The following is a 23,793-nucleotide window of genomic DNA, read 5'->3' as shown; positions in this document are numbered from 1 at the left end:
TTTCCTTTCCTTTCCTTTCCTTTCCTTTCCTTTCCTTTCCTTTCCTTCCCTTCCCTTCCCTTCCCTTCCCTTCCCTTCCCTTCCCTTCCCTTCCCTTCCCTTTCCTTCCTTTCCCTTTCCTTTCCTTTCCTTTCCTCCCTCTCTTCCTTTTTCTTTCACTTGCATATAGTTGACATCCAAAGTTTTTTAGTTTCAAATCTTTCCTTTTAAAGCCTGCCATATCTGACTCCTCAGATCATCTCTGGGAGCTTGATCCATCAATTATCTTCTTTTTTTTCCTCACACATCCATGATCTCTTCCTTTCACTGGCCTCAATTCTTCCATCTTAATGCTGAGGTTGCTTTTCTCTTAAAGAAACAGAAGCCTTTCCTTTGACCCTGCTGTTTTCTCAAGCTGCCATCCTAGTTCTCTGGTACTCTCATTGTCAGACCCAGAAAAAGTGGTCTCTGCTTGCTCCCTGCACTTCCCAGTCTCCAGCTGACTAATCTTGTTACCTCTCTTATTGATTTCCAGCTTCATAAATGACTGATACCTTCATCTGTCAGCCACTTGGGAGAGGCATATTCTCCTAAGGGCAAGTGTAGTAGTATCCCGTTAGATACACAGAAAAACTTAGAGCTTGAAATGGAGCTCCTAGAGTGTTGGGTGTTAGCACCCAACAGAAAAGCCATGCTCTTTCATAGCCAATGGGACCAAAGTAGAGAGTGGGGAAGTTTGGATGGCCAATTAGTAGAGGCCCATACATCCTAAGAGGCCCTGTAGAGAGAAATTAAGAGTAGCTTCAAATAGGAGCCCTGATGCAGTATGCTGAAGAATCTAATATTTTTAATGTTAAAATTTGCCAATTACATTCAGCAGTGAAATAAAAACATGTGCCAGCTTTGAGCAGACTCTTCCAGAAATAGTCCTTGAGGCAAGGATTTGGGTGTAAGTGGTTTCTTAAGGCACAGCCCCAGAAGCAGAAACCAGTAAGAGAGTAGAAGCAGCAAGTTGGGAAAAGGGAAGACCCTAAGAAAGGTGAGCTTTCAGGTGAAGTTGCAGCCCTGTCTCCTGGGGTGCTTGGTGTTTGTCCTACCTGAGACACAAGAGCTGCACTTTTGTGCTCCCACACCAGGAGGCCGTTGGCCCACAGGTGGGAGTTGTAGGTGAACCTAAAATTCCCACACACTTCCACTTCTCCTTATAAACTAGGAGGCTCCTGTGTCCAAGGGAAAGCCACTTTTAAAGTTGTAGGTACAAATAGTAGCAAGAACACTGATGCTAGGGATGGGTGAACAGAGCTGGTGCAAGAGATCCAGGAGGATCTAGTGAGGTCTCCGACAGCATCTGTATATCTGCCGAAAGGTATATGGTCCTCCGGTGTGACAGTGCCAGTGTGAAGTGGAGCAGTTGCAAGCCACTCAGAGCCCCGAGTAATAATAATGGCTCCACTCAGACCTGGTGGGGACAATCTGCAGTATGTAAGGGTATTAACCTGCAAAACCCCTGTGATGGAGCAGCAATCCTACTCACCTTTAATTGTCTCAGAGAAATCACACAAGTCTCCATGTAGACTAGTACAGAGATGTACAATGTAGCCTTGTTTGTAGTAGCAAAAGACTGGATAATTTAAATGTAAGATATACATACAGATGGCTATCTGTCTGTATCTATATTTATAGCTATAGCTATCTATCTATACCTATATATCTTACATTATATTTAAAATCCCATGTATAGAAACTTTCTTCCCTTGAATACATGGATCATTAATTGATTATTGTTTTGTTCTGAAGGGGCTTTAAATATATTATGGATCTATTTTGTATATTGTTTTTATAATTTGAAGAACAAAAATTCTTTTTTTTAAAGTTTATTTATTTTGAGAGAGAGAGAGAGAGAATGGGGAGGGGTAGAGAGAGAAAGAGAAAATCCCAAGCAGGCTCTGTGCTGTCAGCATAGAGCCTGATGTGGGGCTTGAACTCAAGAACCATGAAATCATGACCTAAGCTGAAACCAAGAGTGAGACACTTAACTGAGTGAGCCACCCAGGCCCCCTGCATATAAATTCTTTTTAAAGAAAGTAATAAAAATGAAATAATTAACAAAGCTACAGATGTGAAAAGCAGCAGAAATAAGGAGTAGCAGGATGTATGGACAATATCCTCAAACAGGAAAAAAGGAAGCGGTGCAGCTGTTCCCCTTCCTCTTTCTAAGGCCATATGGGTTTTCCTTTGGGAAGTCACCATCCCCCGCCTGCTCCCTCTGAATCAGCCCTGCTTGGCTTAAACTCATCAGAGAAATCCTTCCCTCCCAACAAGGTCTTGACTGCAAATGAAGAACTGTGCTCCAGGCCTAACCCCATTAGATTTCATAAAATAGAGAAAAGACTAGACTAAGAAATCAGTTTTATTTCATTATGCACAGATGTATGCCTGAAAAACCTAAAAGCACACCTGATTGTGTTCCCTTCACCTGATCACTTTTAGTTCCCTTCACCTGATCACTTTTAGTTGATTTTCTCATTTGAAGATATTTTTAGAAACAAGAATTTAACTGCAGTTAATCTCAGTTGTCACACTTTAAGATAAATAATGAGCTATCGTTCATAGAGAAACGGTTTTTTATTCTGTAAAAACTTGCATAAATGGAGTGAGTCAGGGCTGTGCCCTGTAGGTGCCCGGGGCCTGTGATTTGGCTGATCATATGATACTACACAGTCTGGACAGCGTCATTACTGTCCCCCATCTGGGACAAATCTGTCACACAGCACCAAATATGCAATTGTACCTATCATCATAGAATCAAATTCAGATGAAAGATGGTCAGTTCTATGTAGATAAATTAGGAAAGAGGACTGTGGTTTAGGGCCAAAAAGGAAAAATTTGTGGAATATTCTATTCCCTTAGGAGATTCCATGACTTGTCTTACTATATCTAGGCTTGGCATTGCTGTTCCTAATTTATTACCTCCCAGGAAGAAACAAAGACATCTACCGAACAATATCGATGTGAGAAGCTTGGGAAACCATGAGATATTAGGACTTCTGGCTTCATCAAATCAAAAGTGCACTATGCTAGTTTGCTTCATGGGGAAAGCCTGGCTTTGCAGTTACAGTGTTAATTTTGGTTCTTGATTATTCCCTGGTTCTAAGAACTGTGGCCTCTCTCAAAACAAAGAAGCCAGAGTATCAGTGCCGACCAAATATAGACACTGGTTTGTCTTTGTAAATACTTAGAGGAAAAGTGTCACAGAAACTTCTTCGAATGTAAGATTGTTAAAAAAAAAAATCCATGGGGGGTTTTAGTATGAAGACCCCACTGGAATTTCAGAAACTATTGCATATGGTGGACTTGGGCCCTGATTTAACTTTGCCTGTTTGAAGTATGGAGAAAGGTCAATAAATACACTGCTGTGCAAATAAAGGAACCATGGTATTAGAATTTCAGGCCTGGAGAGGCTGGGGAATACTGGTAGTGCACTTTCCTCACTCCATACCTATATAGTGTTTAATGCTATATTATGGACTAGTAATACTATTAAAAATAATGATAAGGATAAGAGATTAGGAAAAGGTTAATATTTGTCTTGTCGATTTCCTGGACTTAATCTCCCATTTGTTTCATTACCTTAATAATTTTAAAGGCACAGATATTTGGTTTATTTTTGAGTGGAAAGTGGCATGTATTTACAGCTTAAAAAAGCTCATAATGTAAAGACAATAGTCTATTGCTTTTTATTATGTCATTCTCCTAGCAGTGACATATTTTTGCATTAAAGTAGGAATCGTAGAAGGGAAAACCTTTTCGCTGTGTTCTCTAATGTCACCAGTTGAAGTTTAAAGAATCTTGACTATTTTGTGCCTTTACCGGCTCCTATGCTGGCATCTATGAGTCACCACTAAAAATGTCAGTGCATTTATTTATTTGTTTATATATCTGGTTTTGTATTCCCAGCAACTCACACAGTGTAATAATGGAGGGTGTTTACCATATCTGTATTGGGTGAAAAGATAAATCAAGAAGGAGAAGGAAGGAGGGAAGAAAAGGTAGAGCATAGGGTATTTTTAGGGCAGTGAAACTATTCTAAATGATACTATAATGGTGGAAAACTGTCACTATACATTTATTAAAACCCATAGAATGTACAAAACAGTGAAACCCAATGTAAACTCTGCACTTCAGTTAATACTCTTGTATCAATATTGGATCATCAAGTATACCACACTGACACAAGAGGGAAATAATAGAGTTGCATGCAGGCAAGGAGGGGAAGAGGACATGTGGGAATTCTCTGTACTTTCCAATCAATTTTTCTATAAACCTTAAACTCTAAAAAACATAAAGCCTCTTAATTTAAACAAGAAAAGAGAAATAAATCAAGATAACTTAGAGGAGATGTTCTTAGAATGTATGGATTGTAAGCAACAAAAACCCAATTTATTAGCACAGGCACAAGAGTAAATATATTAGTTTGCTTACTCAAGCCATGGGAAAGCATCAGGGAAAACTGGAACCAGGAGCTTATATGCTCTTTTTCATCTTTGTAACACTCTACGTTGACTTTCCTCATAATGCCCAAACCATGGTGGCACAGCTCCCATGGTCATGTCCTACCAGGTGTGCCACAGTAGGAAAGGGCTCTTTCCTACTTCAGTTGTTACTAGAAGACTCCCCAGGGGATACTGGTCAGCTTAGCTTGGAAATGTGAATACCTTTAGACCGTTTATAGGGGTCGAGAGACAGGCTCCAATTAGAGTATAGTGTTTAAAAGGCTGGAAATGATAGAAGCATTGATAGCAGGCGTGATAGAAACATGATAGAATTCTATTGTAATTATCCTGGCAAATGGCATTGGTGGCTCAGAAAAGGGAAGTAGAAGCAGAGAAAGAGAAGTAGTCAAATTCTGAATATATATTGAAGATAGGGCTGTCAGGATGTATTGAGGCATTTAGTATAAGACAGGAGAGAAAGAATGGGCAATGACTTCAAGGTTTTTATCCTGACAGCTCAAAGAATGAAGCTGTCTTTAAATGAGCTGTGATGGTTAACATTATGTGTCGACTAGGCTAAGAGACATCCAGTAAGATATTACTTCTGGGTGTGCCTGTGAGGGTATTTCCAGAAGAGTTTAACATTTGAATCAGAAGCTTGAGTAAAGCAAATAAATCTGCTATCACCAGTGTGAGCAGGTGTCATCCATCTGTAGAAGGCCTGAAAAAAACAAAACGGCAGAGGAACGGTGAATTCTGTCTTTTCTTGATGGGGGACATCCATCTTCTCTTGCCTTTGGACTTTGGTACTCCTGGTTCCTGGGCCCTTGGACTCTGGGACTCTCTAGCTCCCCTGTTTTTTTCAGGCCTTTGGACTTGAACTGAATTATATCACTGGCTTTCCTGGTTCTCCAGTTTGTAGATGGTAGATCATGGCATATTTTAGCCTCCATAATCACATGGAGCCAATTCCTATAATAAATTTCCTCTTTTATGTATTATCTATCTATCTATCTATCTATCTATCTTATTTATTATCTATCTATGTATCATCTATGTATTATCTATCTATCTATCTATCTATCCTATTGGTTCTGTTTCTCTGGAGAACCCTAATACATAAGCAGAGAAATATTATGGCAGCACAGGTTAGAGGGATATCAGGAGCTTAGTTTTAGATATAGTATGTCTGCTAGCCATTCATTTGGAGATGTTAAATAAGCATGTAGGTATATATGAGTATCTTCCTCCAGATATCCACCTGACACGCTATTTATTGTCCAACTCCCTCCTTTGGAATGCAGGCTCCATGAGAGCAGGGACTCTGCCTGTTTTGTTTGCTGCTATGTCCCCCAAACCTAGAAGAATGCCTGGTGCATAGTAGATGCTTAAAACTTACTGGAAAGGTGAATGAAGGAATGAGTGTTTAGTATAACAAAGTAGGTTGAGAATAGGAAGTACCTGTTTGAAAGTAAAATTGCTTGCCTGGCTACTACTAGGGAGAAGTCTGCAACAGGCATCACGTAATCAACATTTTCTATGTAAAACCATGTAAAAATGAAGAGACACTTGCAAGTCTTCTGTAAACTTTTATTTTATACTTATGGGCCACTGCCAATGCAGGGGCCTTGGCTTCTGGCTCATTTCTACAGATCTACTTGGAAAGATGTGGTAAAGGTAGAAATTGGAACTATTCCTGTTAGTAAATCATGGTTACTTACTGGTCCATAAATAAAATGCACATTGAAGTCTGTGTTTTATTCAGAAATCTATGACTCTCTGAACTTATAAAATGCATTTTTAATATGCAAGAGACAAAATATCTTTAAAAAGAAGACAATTGTCTAAACAAAATGATGTGAACTATGGCTTATATTATAGGTATATATCACTGTATGTGATTCACCAGTATAGTAACGGAATTTGAGTGTTCACACATAGAGGAGGCCTGCAATGGCACAAGCTGGAACCTGATATCATTTTATACATGACTATGCTAAAATAGCCCAAAAAATCAGCTTAGGTAATTTATCATCAGCAATCTATCTGGTGAAGTCTGATAGAAACATCAGACCTCTTGTCAGTCTCATCAGCACATTGAGTTGAGGAACCAGGACAATATACTACTTCAAAATTGAATGATTTTTGCTCTAGCACAGGAAAAAGTATAACCCCAAATACTGTTTTATCAAACCAACCAACCAACCAACCAACCAACCAACTAATTAAACAAACCCTATTGTCAACCCATGGTGCATCCTCTTTCATGCTGCCTCTCATATTCCATTTGTAATGGAAACATGGTCACAAGGATTGTGAACACAGATATATTAACACTGACTAAGGCCAGTTGTCATGATGAACAACCACTAGATTCCACCCACTTAGAGTGTGTGCTGTAGTACAACTACAGGGCATTATTATTAGATTTCATTAAGTCCATACATACTGTCACGCACATGCATATATCACACACACAAGTATATTCCATAAAGACAATCACAGAAAAATTGGCTAAAAGAAATGTACAGTTGTTTATATATATTTATATACACACAGTAAAAGGTTTTTTGCCATACTCACAGTCTGTAAACATCTTGGAAAATGCCCAGCAAAAGTCACTGTGGGCCCTTTGAAATGGTGACCATGTGAGGAGCAGGGGTGGGGGAGGTGTTTCGATTCATACTGGAAACCCAGGGAAGTGAAGAACCGTAAGTTCATGGTGGCATTTGGGGATAATTATATTTCACTGACATGATAAACTCAGTTGGCCACCTTGAAACTGTTTCTTATATGGAAAAGGGAATGACCAAAAAAGTCTTACTGCCAGTTAACATTTTAAGAGAAATGAAGAGAATATGAGGTGATATGTATAATGTATATAGATATGTCTACATCTATATACATTATACATATATATATATGTACATCTATATGCACATACATACACACACATGTTACTATGACCAAAAAAACAAAGTCTCAGTGAAAATTTCCAAATCTTCAAAAAAGATTCAATCTTTTTCTATAAAGTGTGCTTTAGACTTCAATACATTCCACTGAAAGTCTTGGGTATAGTTGAATGATTTGTACATTTACATTTTGGTACATGACATTGGTTTTACACAAAATATCTACATTTTAAAAAGATTGGGTTTGTGAAAAATAGAATTATTTGATTCGAGCATTATTTTAAAATTTAACATAAAAATATGCTCCAGATCTCCTGTAATCAAACACCATTAAAAAAAAATATATATAGGTTCTTAACAATTCTTTGAATAGCAGCTATTAAACTGCCACATGTGGATATCAGTCTGTGCTTTAAGTGGCTGTATTTGTTGCAGCTTGAGAATTGATGTTTTAAAAATCAAAAAAGTGACATGAAAAACATTAACCTAATTGCTCATCTTACTGTCTTTGGCCAATTAAAAAAAAGAAAACCTTGTCAAGATTGCAAAATTTTCATTATGACCAGTTCTCATGGAACATTCCATAGAACTGCCATGGAAGCTGTTAAGTACTCGGAGACTCTATTTTCATGCAAAAGTAGCAAATATCCTTCTGGTTTAATTGAACAGTCTCCTTTCTCCCTGCTAACTCCCAACATTTTTTGGTGCTGAATATAACATTCAGAATATGTAAATTAGATAAATTAAAGAAGAAAGACTCATTGAATTTGTGACTATAAACCAGTCCACCCTCTGATGTTTTGGAAAGCATTTTTCTGGGGTTGGGGTTGCATCATGGGAGAAGACTTGGAGAAAAGATTTCTGGAAACACAGTTGCTGCGTGATTTTTTTTTCTCTTCAACAGACTTTGAAGGAATATTGATTAATGTTTCTTAAGTTGTTTAGTTAATACTGTCCTTATGGCTGCTCCTCTCTGTGTTGTGGTTGTTTTGTTCGTGGTTCTTCCATTGTATGCTTGTTCCATTCATGGGGACCGAGGTCATCAGACTTTTGGACTGGTAACAGCAGCAGCAGAGGCAAGACTGGGAGAAAGAACAGATTCTAAATAACCTGAGCCTACCAACCCATTCCCAGCAGAACACAGAGGCCTTGGCTTCCTACCAACAAGGGGGAAATGGCCATACAAATTTGAGGACAGAATGTGAGCCTGAACAGTAATCTAGAGTATGGAGCCTATAATTTCTAGGTAGAAGTTAAACTGTCCATTCTAGTGCTGGAAAAATAGATCCCTTGTTTCTTGTTTTAAGTTATTCACCAATTCAAAGAGGAAGAGAAGGCAGTGTTGGCCTGAGGGAGATGTTCCATGACTTGGGGTAGGCGTGGATGGAGAAGAGTCCAGAGGGGCCTGGCATTTCCGCAGTGTGCACCACCTGCATGGGGCACCTCATCTGATGTTCATAATGACCTTAGGTGGTAGGTACTATTTTCCTCATTTTATTAATGAGGACAGGGAGGTTTAGGGGAGAAATGGGCAGAACTGGAATTAGAACCCAGGACTCTAGATTTCTCCAGCATATGCTACCTTTTTCTGCAGATCAGTCAAAAGACATGTTTAATTTCCGAGAGTTTGTACATTGATTTTTCCTTTCCCTCTAATTAGTATGTAAATTAATCAAAATGATGTTGGGGCGCCTGGGTGGCTCAGTCGGTTGGGCGTCCGACTTCGGCTCAGGTCATGATCTCGCGGTATGTGAGTTCGAGCCCCGCGTTGGGCTCTGTGCTGACTGCTCAGAGCCTGGAGCCTGTTTCAGATTCTGTGTCTCCCTCTCTCTCTGACCCTCCCCCGTTCATGCTCTGTCTCTCTCTGTCTCAAAAATAAATAAACGTTAAAAAAAAATTTAAAAAAAAACAAAAAAACAAAATGATGTTAACTCCAGATTATATATTATCATGACCAGCATTTTAGTCAATCCTTCTTTGGGCAGAATCTTTCTTATAGCATTTCATGACTTGTAAACATTATCAAGTAGACTTCAAAAAGGTGTTGGCTAGAACTTCCATGCCAAGATTCATCTATTTGTATAATTCTTTGGTAAATATATGTTTGTCTCCTTCTAGATGGCAAATTACATGAGGGCAGTCATTGTGGTTTTCCTCTCTTCTCTACCCCTAATAATAATAAACTCATACTGACAGCTTATTATTGTCTCAAGTGCTTAACATATATTAGCCCACTGAATCCTACCCATGAGATAGCTAATCTATAAAATCAGATGATCAAACTGAGGAGGCAGGAGGGGTACCACCTGGACCTGAGTTAGACAGTTAGCAAGTACAAAGCTGTGGTGTAAATCAAGATTGTTTGCTTCCAGATCCTGCAGCCTTGACCTCTACACTATTCTTCCTAATATGTGCCATAAACTGAAGTTAAACATCCTGGCCAAAGAGAACAAAATCCAGTTAGAATTAACTGTATACTAAATCATCCCAGGAACTGCAGAAATGACGCCTTGGTAAGAAGTGCATGGAGCTTCTGGAGGACGTGGGTTAGCTTAGCTGCAAGGAAGTTTGAAGAACATAAGGAAACTGATTTTGAATGAAATTATATTAGTTCAGATTCCCAGGGCAATAAGCATTTACTCTCCTTGAAGAGGCTATTATTAAATATAGTATTAAGCAGCATTTAGCAAGATTGTTTTTAACAACAGAATTTATATTTTGTTGGAGACTGTGGTTAAAGTCTAAGATAATGAAAATCATGAATAGGCTTTATGTATTCTATGCAGTCTGGATCTCAAATTTGAGCATTCCTTTTTAAAAAAAATTTTTTTTAATGTTTTATTTATTTTTGAGATAGAGAGAGAGACAAAGCATGAGTGAGGGAGGGCCAGAGAGAGAGGGAGACACAGAATCTGAAGTAGGCTGTCAGCACAGAGCCCGATGCAGGGCTCGAACCCACAAACTGTGAAATCATGACCTGAGCCAAAGTTGGATGCCCAACTAACTGAGCCATCCAGGCACCCCTTGAGCATTCCTTTAAAAAAAATGTTTTTTTTAAAGTTTACTTATTTGAGAGAGAGAGCGAGAGCGAGCAAGCCTGAGAAAGATCAGGGGAGGGGCAGAGAGAGAGGGAGAGAGAGAATCCCAAGCAGGGATCTCTCTGACTCAGAGCTAGATCCCATGAACTATGAGATCATGACCTGAGCTGAAATCAGGAACGAGATGTTTAACCGACTGAGCCACCCAAAGGCCCCTTGAGCATTTCTTTTTAAAGCAGTGTATTTAAAAAAAAATTTTTTTTAATGTTTATTATTTTTGAAAGAGAGAGAGACAGAGCAAGCAGGGGAGGGGCAGACAAAGAGGGAGATACAGAATCAGAAGTAGGCTCCAGGCTCTGAGCTGTCAGCACAGAGCCCAACGCGGGGCTGGAACTCACAGACCACAAGATCATGACTTGAGCTGAAGTCAGCTACTTAACCGACTGAGCCACCCAGGTGCCCCTTGAGCATTTCTTTTTAAAGCAGCATACTAAATTAGCATATTATTAAGTTAGTCTATTTTATACCTCTGAATATTTTGTTGTCTGAACTGATCTTGCTTTTCTGACAATTTTTCTGGCAATATTGCTTTATTTTTTTAACTTTATTTTTAATTTTTTTAAATTTACATCCAAATTAGTCAGCATATAGTGAAGCAATGATTTCAGGAGTAGATTCCTTCCCATCCCCCCTCCCACAACCCCTCCAGCAACCCTCAGTTTGTTCTCCATATTTATGAGTCTCTTCTGTTTTGTCCCCCTCCCTGTTTTTATATTATTTTTGTTTCCCTTCCCTTATGTTCATCTGCTTTGTCTCTTAAAGTCCTCATATGAGTGAAGTCATATGATTTTTGTCTTTCTCTGACTGACTAATTTCACTTAGCATAATACCCTCCAGTTCCATCCACGTAGTTGCAAATGGCAAGATTTCATTCTTTTTGATTGCCGAGTAATACTCTATTATATGTATACATATACATATATATATGTATGTATATATATCTCACATTTTCTTTATCCATTCATCCATCGATGGACATTTGGGCTCTTTCCATACTTTGGCTATTGTTGATAGTGCTGCTATAAACATGGGGGTGCATGTGTCCCTTTGAAACAGCACACCTGTATCCCTTGGATAAATGCCTAGTAGTGTAATTGCTGGGTCATAGGGTAGTTTTATTTTTAGTTTTTTGAGGAACCTCCATACTGTTTTCCAGAGTGGCTGCACCAGCTTGCATTCCCACCAACAATGCAAAAGAGATCCTCTTTCTCCTCATCCTCGCCAACATCTGGACAATATTGCTTTATGCTAACAATCTGACTCTCTAGGTAACAGAATATGATTTTAACTTCTCTACTAGAATTAGCCATGCTTGTTGGCTACTTAATATAACCATTTGATTGTCCTTAAAAAATACGTGCCAAACATTCTTACCTGGAAACAATTTTTAAATTTCTTGCTCACAAAGTACAGAGCTATTGGGTTTATACATGAATTCATGGTTGCCAAGTTAATACCGATGTAATCCATGAGCAGCAAGAAACTAGAACAAAAGAAAATAGTGTAGAATAATTAGAAGACAATGTTTTTAAATCTGCTAGCTAGCATTTATCCTTAGAATAAGCATTTTTCTTGCCCAGGAGCCATTTCTTATAGGTGGCAGTCAGAATTTTTTTAAAGTGCTTGTTTAAATGGCAGTTTCAGTTCTGCAGAACATTTACAGATATACCTGCCACTTGGTTAGCTCAAACCATTACGCACAGCCTCAGGAGGGGAGCCACAAGCCAAGCTATGGCTTGCACAAATTTGGGGATCAGTCATGGGCTATGTCAGCTCAAGAAAAATAATCAACTTGGCAGTTTTAATTTTCACGGCTAATGAGGCTATAGACTAGGTGGTTTGTAAAAAGTATTATAAGTGTGCAAATTAGGGAAACTCCAATTTCCTAATGAGTACACAGGATCATACCTAAGTAATTCACATCGGTTCTTGTCCATCTCATCATACACGGTTTTCTTCAAAATACGGCTTAAGTGAAGAGGGAACCAGCAAAGAGCAAAAATTACCACCAAGCAGAAAACTGTTTTTGCCACTTCTCGACGCTAAAGGAAAGTGAGGGGAAAAAAAGTACAATAAGTTTAGTGTTTTTCTACCAGAGGAAAGAACTATACAAAGGAAGTTGTAGATAGCAAAGAAAGAATTACTTAAAAAAGAGCCAGAACAGCATACCTCACAGTGCCTCTATCTCTTCAATATTTAGAGTCCAACTTTCTTTTTTTTTCAACGTTTTTTAATTTATTTTTTTTTGGGACAGAGAGAGACATAGCATGAACGGGGGAGGGGCAGAGAGAGAGGGAGACACAGAATCGGAAACAGGCTCCAGGCTCCGAGCCATCAGCCCAGAGCCTGACGCGGGGCTTGAACTCACGGACTGAGAGATCGTGACCTGGCTGAAGTCGGACGCTTAACCGACTGCGCCACCCAGGCGCCCCAAGAGTCCAACTTTCTAATCAAGGAGTTGCTAATGATTCTTTTGGGTGGCTGCCAGGAAGGATGGTGGACTCAAACTGGTTATTAGGGTCAGGATAGAAGTTAGATGTCAGGGAAATGGGAACTAGCTGGAGCTGAGCCAACACTGTGGCTGTGTGTGTGTGTGTGTGTGTGTGACTATATGGGGGAGATGGTTAGCTAAAAGCCTCCATAATGGGTAGCTAGCATTAATGACAGCATGGCAGTCAAAGTGACTGAACCTAGCATAATAAAGAAGGAACAAATCTATGAAGATATTTGGAAAACATAAGTAGGAAAAAGAGAAAAAGTCAATAGCAATGTGTTTCCCCCATTTCTTGCTGTTGAAGAAAGCTAGCACTGGGAGTTTTTTGCTTCTAAAATTCTTTTATTAATGACATATAGCTTCCAACGACATCTTGTTTGCAAACAGAGGGATGAGGGTAAAGGATTATCAGCAATGATGATTAGAACAAGTGGGACATGTTGACCCTGGACTGACTTCACTTTGAAGGTTTACATACTTTTGAATTTGTGTAGACCAGAAAAATCATAGGTTAGGAATTATCTGCAACAGTCATTTGTGTGCATTATGCTTCAGCATTAAAACGCATGCATTTGAAAGCCTAACTAGGAACATAAAATGCAACTCGTCTGTAACTGGGATCAGTTAATGTCAAAATAAAATTGATTGAAAACAGGATTTGGAAGGGTAATGCTGGTTCAACCCAAAGCATATAACATTAAGTATGGGAAGCCTACAATAAACCCACATGATTAATAGAGCCATTTAAGAAGATTTCAAGGCAGTTGTCACAAACTGCTGCTCTAGACCAAAGGACTGGAGTTCTTTAATCTTCCAGAGTTATTGGGTGGGATAGCTGGGATATGGCTTCAGAGAACATATAAGCTAAGCAATGGTTGAGAAAATAAAGAGTTCCAATCTGTAGGAATAGGGGATTATTTTAAAGGGTCGTTTGGTGTACACAGGAAGACAATGTGACCAGAAAAAGAGAAAAGGAGGGTACTGGGTACTGGGGGAAAGGTTATCCCCCTTGAGCACATCCTCAAAGAGGATGATCATTCGAAAGGTAATATGTTGTATGGTAGTCTGATATTTGCTTAACCAATATCTATTCTCCTGTTTTCCTTACTATCAGTCAGAACCGTGATTTTATTATCTCAGCAGGTGAGCCTGGGCTAATCATCTGCATGGCCACCTGACATAGTCGGACCACTGAGATCAAGCAGAAATCATTGTAAGAGGTTTCTGGAAAAGCTACTTAAAAGTGGAGGGTACTCCTTCTGATGCACACACTAATATGATCTATATTCTTTCCCTTTTTGCTGCCTGGAAATCTGATATAAGGGTAGAGTTGTAGCTACTGTCTTCCAATACTAAAGGAAAAGTCAGCAAAACAGCAGACCCCTGGCTTCTGAGTCTCTTGAACACTGAACCAGTGACTTTTTTTTTTTTTCCTGTGGGAGAAAGAAGAAACCTCCACTTGGTTTGCTCAATGTTATTTTGGGTTTTCTGCTACCAGCATCCAAACACAATCCCTAACTGATAAAAGATGTTGAAAGAATAATACAGAGAAATTCGAGGAAACCGTGCAGAAAGCAAGACCAGAGCTATATAGGATACTAGTTAAAGGGTGACATGGCCTTTCACTGAGAGCTAGCTCCCTACAGCCCCCATGGAAGGCTTTCCAGTAGGCTTGCTCTCCTGCTGTTGGAAACTGCTACAGCTTGGGTGTGACAAAGGCAATGACTACTGTAGGAGGACCAAGTCTTTGCTTTTAATTTCCACTTGGATAAGCCAATCGCTTAACCACCCTTATGCGGACATCTACCCTGCTTATATTTTGGGGTGCTTGGAAGAAATCAAATAAGCAAATGACATGCTCTTTGGAAACATAAAATGCTAGGTAAATGTGAAGGAGCATCCTATTATTGTGACCAATCCCTATTCAGTTATTTTCAGAGCAGGTACCATTCATAGCTTAAACACTCAATCATGGTGCTAATGAAAAAGTCAACATTGAAAAACACTATGGGGTTTTGTTTTTGTTTTTGTTTTTGTTTTCTATAAATCTATTCTAATTAATTACCTCCACTGCAGGAGTGAAACACAGTAATTGCTTGATATATTTCACATCTGCAGCACTTGAAACATTCATGCCTGAACAAAGTCATACTAAATTTTCTCAATATAATTTTCCGTTAAATTTTAATAAAAAATATAGCTACCATTTTTATGGCATGCAAGGATTTTACAAAGTACATGTATGCACCTAATGCCTTTGATTTTTGTAATAATATTGATTCACATACAATTATGCCCAATTTATAGATAAGAAGCTGAAGACTCAGAAAAATCAGTACAATAGTTGAGAAGAGTTGCTGATGAAGAATGTTTGCTTTTGTATGGTAATTGTAGAGAGCAGATTTACAGGCTTCATCAACAATTCATTATCTTTTGGTGTGGTTGGGTGTTCTTATCCACTTCTCTGCTGAGACGGAGAATTTACCTGTAGTCCTAGTTTTACTCTTTGAATTAATATATATCAAACATTTTCTGGGTACTTACTATGAGTTGGGCTCTATTATACACTGTACATGCATTAGGTAATCCTCTTGATATATTATTATATACATTTTGTTTAATTTTTTAAAAGTAGGCTCTATGCCCAGTGTGGAGCCCAACATGGGGCTTGAACTCACAACCCTGAAATCAAGACCTGAGCTGAGATCAAGAGTCAGATGCTTAATTGACTGAGACACCCAGGCACCCCTATTTAATTTTTTAAAATTTAAAACTGAATCAGTATTTGTACAGAAAGGTACAGATATTATTGCATATATTTTATGAAGACCCAGAGATTCAGAGAGATTAAGCAATTTGCCCAACAACACAGAGCCAGCAAGTATAAGTGTAAAGGTTTGCCCTCTAAAGTCCATGGCTGTACATGTTCTGTTTGCTTCCTGGTAGTGAGGGAGGGGAGGGAAGGGCAGGGAGGGAACCAACAGCAGCCTCCTATTGACATGTACAAATTTTGGGGCTATCCAAAATCTGACCTCTTTTTATGTACCCAATCCCATTTCCTATCCTGAGTCTTACCTTGGATGGTTTTCTAGTGAGGTTCATCTCTTTTTTCCACTCCCCAAATGCGTGGTGCCTGTGCCATGTTCTAACTAGACTCCTGTCCTCCCACTTGAAATGCCCTCTGTCTTCTTCTTCCCCATCAAACCCATTTATCCTTTACGAACAGTTCGATCTCCCTCATCCATGACAAGCGTCTTTGTGACTTTGTCTTTATATCATCCTTGGCTTTCTACAGCATAGGCTACTTTTACCATATTTGGTGATTCTATTTTCTAATTTTTTCATGTTTGTATTTTATTTCTACACCAAGACTGCAAAGCCTGCTAGGGGAGAAAGTCCTATGCCTCTTTGTGTCCTGGCACAGTTCCAAGCCCAGTTCAATTCACAGACACACAAACACACATGTTCAATATACTCTTGGCAAACTAAATGAATAGTTCCTCTCTATTTGGCCCTGCCTCCAGGCCACCTGTTTTACAGGCAGACTCTCTATTTCACAAAAGAAATTCCTAATACTGGGGCACCTGGGTGGCTCAGTTTTTAAGGATCTGACTTCATTCTCCTCAGGTCATGGTCCCGTGGTTTGTGAGTTTGAGACCCACATTGGGCTCTGTGTTGATGGCTTGGAGCCTGGAGCATGCTTGGGATTCTGTATTTCCCTTGCTCTCTGCCCACTTGTGCTCTGTCTCTGTCTCTTTCTCTCAAAAATAAAAATAAAACATTAAAAAAATTAAAAAAAAGAAATTTCTAATACTATAACTATAAATAAAACAGTTATAAGACTTTATTTTTAGCAAACCAGGGTAAATATGCTAAATAAATACACTTATTTATAGGCCTTCTGTTGTCTGGGACAAATAAGTCTTGGCCAAATTTTCACGATCTTATTAGGTTTACCTGTTTAAGGTGTTCACTGAGGGCAATTCTCAAGCTTCCGTTCCTTCTGTTTAACATCTCACAGGTCATGAGGGTGTAGAAAATTGCAGTGCACACCAAGGGCATGCAGAAATAGAACCCGAAGAGCCACCAGTCTTTCACATCTTGGTAAAACTGTAGGGTGAAGAAAGGGAGAGAATAGGAGGTGCATTGTAATCGAAATTTACTGGGCAGTGCTCTGGTAGCTTCAAAATCTTCGTGCTTGTAGATATGTTTCTACATTCACACTTGTGGTAAAGGGCTTGGGGGTGGTGCTCAAAACTCAATGGAAAATCCAAAATCCAATGGAAAATCCAAAAATGATCCTGGCTTTCTAGTAGCACATGAAGAAATTGCACTTAAAAATAATCCTGACAAAGATACTTTTTATAAACCGAAGTTGGTTTTAATAACACAGTGGGAGAGCCCTACTCAAGAAGAAGAGTTCCCTCCCAAAGCTTATAAAGCATGATTTTGAGATAGATAGAATATGTATTTATCTTTACTTATTGATGAGCCTCAAAACTTTGCTAGTGCCAAGTTTACTTTTGACTCTTGTGGTTAAAGTGTACTTAATGTGAGTATCTTGTGTGGTAACAGCAAAGGTTATGAATGGCTTATCTGTGTAGCTCTGGTTACTGGGAGTTAACCCTTTGCCTGGTATGCTTGCTATGTGACCTTGCAGCCAGCCAGTTTGAGCCATCAATAACCACGCCCTTTCTCGAGCTCTTAATACTTATCACCTGGAAACTATTGAGGCAGATTATCTTATCTGAAGGCCTATTTAGCATTATCTCTCTGTGGGCAGGATTTGTAAATACTAGTATTATTAAGTTTTATGTCTTTTTAAAGGAGAAAATTTAGTACCCTACAAAATGGAAATTAGAAAATTATATCTGCATTCTTCCTCCCACTAAGTTAATCACCGACTTAGGAAGAAATGCTTTTCCTTATACTCTTTCTCCAGATTGTTTATTTACGAAGGATAATGCAGCCTCCTGTATTATCTCAGTTCCCACAGTAAAAAATAATCATGCTGCTCTGTGAAAAACCGGACAGTTGCTGAATATAGAAAGAGGCCCAGTAGGCTACATTTATAACATGTCTATTAAAATAATCTATAAATGGTTCCTGAGGAAAAAAAGTTCTGGGCAGAGGTTCTTAACTGTTTCTATGCTTTGGAAGTCTGGTGAAGACTATAATCCTTTCTGAGAATAATACTTTTATATGCATAAAATAAAATAAGATTACAGTGGTAGCCAATTATGTTGAAACACAGCTATCAAAATATTAAAATTCTGATCTAGGTGTTTATTAACAAATTAAATGAAAAATCAAATGGTGGCTCTAATAACCATCAGAAGTTGAAATAATGATGAGCAGAAATGATATTTCAAGATTATCCAACTGTTATGTTATGAAAATGTCTATTACTTCCATTAGTGGAAATATAATGGTTCTGTTAAATATGACTGTGGTTTGTTACCTACATTCATAATAGAAGGAAATGATAAATTTCAGTTAGAAGTTAGTGAAAATCAATATGTAATTTCTTTTCCATTCAGGTTCACAGACCCCTGAATTCTATCCTAAGGTTACTGCAAACTACACCAAGGGACTTGGTTTATTCAGATCGGTTTATACAAGTATTTCCCTCTCCACATCACACTGTAGAAAGATTTGCGTACTGAAGTAAACAAAACAAAACACAAGAACAAAAAAATCAGAACTCTTTGTTTAAGTGCACACAAACACTCCTTTAAGTGCTCTCTTCACTTGTACCTCCTTCTTCCAGATGCATTGCTGCCTGGGTGTGAATGCCCTAGAAGCAGCTGCAGAAGGTCTGGAAGCTGACCCCTGAGGGGTCTTGATGGAGTCCCCTGCCCCCTCCATGGCAGAAGCCTGTAGAGAAAGGGGTCACACGTTTCTTTTGAACTAATGTCATCGGCCAGGGTATGGAGGGACCTCCCTCCATTCTAGGTTAGGGCAGAGTTGAGGAGGAAAGAATGGAACACAAGCTGGGGGAGAATGAGTCTGAAAACTTCAGACTTGGATGGAATCTAAAAAACAATCAGTTTGAACTCATACTTTTCATTGTAATCCCCTTAGGTAGCTAGCTAGTCTTTGCTTGCCCACTCTAGAAGAGAGACTCGGTTGTTGTGAAGTAGCCCATTTCATTTTGTCTAGTTTCAATTGATTAGTGAGCTCATTCTTATACTAAGCCTCTTCTCTTTAACACTTTTGTCGGGAATAGCTAGATTGCTTATTCGCACTGCCCAAATTCTGATAACCTCCTGCTGCTACTTTGTTTTTCACTATGGACATCGACTTAATAAAAAGGTCAGTAGATAAACAGAAGACCTTAATTTTAACATCGCCAGTTTGCCAGTTTTCATGAGTACTTTTAATTTTAAAAGAAGAATTTCCAATGCAGGAAAACTGGTCAACTGTAAAACCACTAATTTTGTGAATTTTTCAAGTTAGGAAAACATACCTGGAGATGTCTGTGAAGGATTAAATGTGGAATCTGAGCTGCATGAAACCTACATCAAAGCACTAAATTATGCTGATTTAAGAGAAATGGTTCTCCTTTTCCTCCCCAGTCCACATTTGACTAGTTTGGCAAAGGAAATATGCATTTTAAACATGTTTCCCAATACACTCAGTTATGTAATTAAACTTTTCAAAAAAACATTAATGTGGTCAGATATATCAAACAACAACTGAATTTGTTAAAGAACTAAAACACTTTTTAAAAGGTTCTGCAAATTTGTTATTTGTATATTACATATAGAATTTGTACTAATATAAGTACATGAAGTATAACTTCCTACTTTAAGTTAGTAAATCTATCTTTAAAAAAGTGTGAGGAATGTGCATTTCCCCAAGTAACATAAAATACATATTAGCATGCCCATCAGATGGAAATTGCTGTGCTGTATTACTTATTATAAAAACAAATAGCACTGTGTATATATATAGTCCCCCCCCGATCTATCTTTCTGAGTAAGTTTGTTCAGATTCTGAGTTGTTTGGGGTAAAACTAGAGTTGTGTCTACAATTGTGCTCTAATATAAGAGTGAAAACAAAATAGTTGCTCTAATTATGGGACTGAACTAACAGAGTAAGCCACACTGGGCATTGTAAAAATATCAACAAGTCTTGGCGATGGTAAAGTATATATGAAGACCTCCTCTCCTCACCAATTTCCTTTAAACTCTCCATACCTCCATGAATTTTGATGTGGCATTGAGCATACAGGTTTTGTGCTGTTCACCCCTGTATTCAAAGGGCACCATGACGAAGCCGATAGCTTCAGGGATAGCCAGGATAAAAGAAAGGATCCAGATGGAGACGATCTCAATGGCAGTGATCAAGGGAATCCCAATTCCCTGGACACGACTCCAGGAGGCAACTGCTCTGTACCTGAAAAACAAAAGCAGGGTGGGGGTGGGGGGAATGGAGGCAGAACCTAGTTGTTAGGAAATTTAAAATTTATTTCATTTAAAAAATAATTATAAATGCTAGAAAGATCCTCCCCTTAGCCAGTGACCAATCACTGGAACTTTCCAATGAGTCCTGGAACTTTCTGTGAGTCCTGATGTGAAAAATAAGGACCCTTCTGTGAGTCCTGATTTGAAAAGTAAGTGGAACCATTAAGAGTCCCACCCCTTTGGGGGCGCCTGGGTGGCGCAGTCGGTTAAGCGTCCGACTTCAGCCAGGTCACGATCTCGCGGTCCGTGAGTTCGAGCCCGGCGTCAGGCTCTGGGCTGATGGCTCGGAGCCTGGAGCCTGTTTCCGATTCTGTGTCTCCCTCTCTCTCTGCCCCTCCCCCGTTCATGCTCTGTCTCTCTCTGTCCCAAAAATAAATAAAAAACGTTGAAAAAAAAAAAAAAATTAAGAGTCCCACCCCTTTGGGAATCAGGTGTCTGGAAGGCCTGAGTCTGAGGTCTTCATTTGGGATTCAGGAAAATCTTGTTATGGCTTATAATGGGGCAGCATCAGATAAATGTGCCTATGTTTTTTAAGCTGAGGGAAAAAACTGGATGATGGAAGGTGTAGTGAAAGCTGCTGGTACTTGTTAAGGTAATATCTTACTCCTCTCTATATATTAAAAAAAGAAACTTGAAACATTATTATGAAGTGGATCTAGATATCCTTAAATGAATACGACCATAGGTAGCTGATCATTTTCTCCTTTCTTCTCTCACTGTATACCTGGTAGTCAAAGAATGACTATCTCCCATTATGGTCCTGAGCTACAATAGATAAAGTGGAGTTAAAGATATCTTGGTTCCTAATCTTTAGGGTTTACAATCTAATAGAAAAGAAAGGTTCATAGAAAAATGTGGAACATAAATGTTACTGGACAATCATGTCAATCAAAAAACAAACTGGCATTAAGAAATTGTTTATTTTCTACTTTAATATTTTTTGTGATAGTAATCCCATTTCAATGTTAAGTCTAAAGAAAGTTTGGTTTCAGAAAGTCTGTGTTTCTGACCTGAGGTGATGGTCTGGTGCTAACTACTTTTAGGCTTACTATTAAGATGGGACCTGTGACATGGTATGGTATTTTTGTGGCTTCATTCTTGAAATTTTTTTTGCTGTTGTAATGGAAAGTAAACATTCTCTTTTTTATAGCTTTCATTAGATAGTGCCGGAAGAAGACTGTAAAACAGACCAAGGCATTGGGGACAGGTGCACATGGGCTTGTAGGGCACATGACTTAATGTCAAAGATTTGTCAGTAAAGCCAAGGCAAACTACACGTTACTCGTAATTGCTCTTATCACTTATATTTACTGTGCTGTCTCAGTGCATCTACAAGGTACATCTGTGAAAACACAGGTCTTAGGAATTATGCTACCTAGTTCTCCACTGTAGATTAGAACTTATAGTTTGGGTATGCACGACGATGCCATATGGCACACATATAGCACAATTTGCTGAAGAAATATTTTTTGCAAAAGATTTTTAGGATAAATAAGATTGATGTACAATAAGAATCTTAAAAAAAAAAAGTCCAGATTAGTTCAGAATTGAATAAAATACAGCTATGCAAACAAACCAAGAAAATCCTTTTACGATATAGCCAAGATTGCATTTTTAAATTTATGGTTATTTCCAGTGGGATAAAGACTGCTATTTATTTTGCTTTTCATTTCTGTTTACTTTTCTTTGTTGCCTTATTAGACTGGCAGCCTGATGTCCAGTAAAAGCTAAAAGGAATGGAGACAGGATGTCTATATCCCGAGGCTGTCAGTGAGTTATATCTATTTCTTTTCCCCTTCTCTTAGATCAACTATCAGGAAAGGTGCTTTAAATAAAGTGCTTTATCTCCTAAGGAAGTAAGGAAGCAAGATTTATTAGGCAGGATTGGAGATAGAAGGTGGTTTGAGAAGGAAAATGTGGTCAACATATTCTTACGATGAGTATATTCACAAAGCAGCTTCATTTTGTAATATGCCATGAGTCCTCAAATTATTACACGTCTATAATCTAATGTAAATTCAATATTTTAAAATAAATAGAAGTAGTTTTTAGTGTATAGTGTGGCAAACCCACATGACTGAGAATTAGACTATTTTTTATTTGTAATCACATTGATTTTGATGACATTTACATGACATGAGAAAACAACTGTAAGAGTTAATTAGAAATAATCACTTGTGATGATGGGGGTAGGGAAAGGTGTGAAAGATAAGAAATAACAATTATGTTCCAAACATAATTTCTATTTAGAATATAATGATACAACACACATATCCATAAATATGTTCTCCTAACTAGGTGTGATTATAAACATCCTTCAATGGAGCTAGTGGACACATATGACATTTTCACTTGCCATAGAAAATCTGCAAGTGTAGATTCAACCACTAACAGCTGATATTCCAGAAATGATGTCTACTTTTTGAAATGGTTTCTTCTCTTGCCTTCTACTACATTTCTCCTGGTCTTTCTCCAGCTGATAAGGCTGGCTATTTCTTCTCATCTCCTTGGCTGGAACCTGCTCACTTCTCAAACTCTTAGCATTGGATTCCTCTTTAGTCCTTGGTCCTCTTTTCTATTCTATCAACACACTTTCTTTTAGTGATCCAGTCTCATGGCTTTAGCATCATTTAAAATTTCTATATACTGATAATTAATTCCCAAATTTATAAGTCTAACCGAGGACCCCGCCTCTAGTTCCTGACTTATCTTTCCAACTGGTTAACTGATATGGCCACTCGAAATCTAATAGGCATTTGAACTTACCCAAACCAGACTCCTGGTCCCTTTCATGACCTCCACCCTGCCCTCTCTTCAGTCCTTAACATCTCAGGCCCAGAATTGAAGTTAGCCTTAACTCCTCTTTTTCCCTTTGCTATCACACATCCAATTCTTTAGCAAACCCTGTGACCTCTTTCTTCACGATACACCTAAATGCAACCATATCTCACCATCTCTCCTGTTACCATCCCACCTGGATTATTGTAGTAGCTTCCTAACTAGTCTCCCTTCATCCATTTTGTCCTACTTCATTCTATCCCAAACATAGCAGCCAAAGTGAGCCTGTTAACATGTAAGTCCCTCATGTCATCCCTCGGTTCAAATCCCCCAGCAGTTTCCAGCCCAGTGGGAATGCCTACTGGTGTTCTCAGAGCTGCTTCCTCATCTGCTTTACTTTACTCAGGTGTAGCTTTTCATAGGGTCCTTCCCTGAACATCCTGTTTGAAATTGCCAGAATCCCCTCCAGACTTACCCTGACCTGCTCACGCTGATTGATTTTTCTCCATAGCGCTTACTACCATGTGACCAACCAAATATTTTATTTATCGTCTCTGTCCACCCTTGTCT

General features: G+C 38.7%; 1 protein-coding gene and 1 long non-coding RNA gene across 2 annotated transcripts in view; one reads left to right on the top strand and one right to left on the bottom strand.

Moving 5' to 3' along the window:
• The window catches only part of LOC125923740 (uncharacterized), a 97,892-nt gene that overhangs the window by 73,640 nt on the left and 459 nt on the right, over positions 1-23,793 (top strand). The window contains exon 4 of the long non-coding RNA XR_007458148.1: positions 22,147-22,215. This is a non-coding gene — a long non-coding RNA (uncharacterized LOC125923740). The remainder of the gene's footprint in view (positions 1-22,146; positions 22,216-23,793) is intronic.
• EDNRA (endothelin receptor type A) overlaps positions 6,988-23,793 on the bottom strand; it is a 57,011-nt gene continuing 40,205 nt past the window's right edge. The window contains exons 3-7 of the mRNA XM_049632256.1: positions 20,179-20,377; positions 16,934-17,086; positions 12,391-12,524; positions 11,857-11,965; positions 6,988-8,466 (exon numbers count right to left, since the gene is read on the bottom strand). Coding sequence (XP_049488213.1) covers positions 8,326-8,466; positions 11,857-11,965; positions 12,391-12,524; positions 16,934-17,086; positions 20,179-20,377 — 736 coding nt within the window. The 3' untranslated portion in view covers positions 6,988-8,325. The remainder of the gene's footprint in view (positions 8,467-11,856; positions 11,966-12,390; positions 12,525-16,933; positions 17,087-20,178; positions 20,378-23,793) is intronic.

This window comes from Panthera uncia, chromosome B1 (assembly GCF_023721935.1).
Source record: "Panthera uncia isolate 11264 chromosome B1, Puncia_PCG_1.0, whole genome shotgun sequence".
NCBI lineage: Eukaryota > Metazoa > Chordata > Mammalia > Carnivora > Felidae > Panthera > Panthera uncia.
Note: the sequence above shows the minus strand (reverse complement) of the source record. Positions and strands in the feature narration are given on the sequence as shown.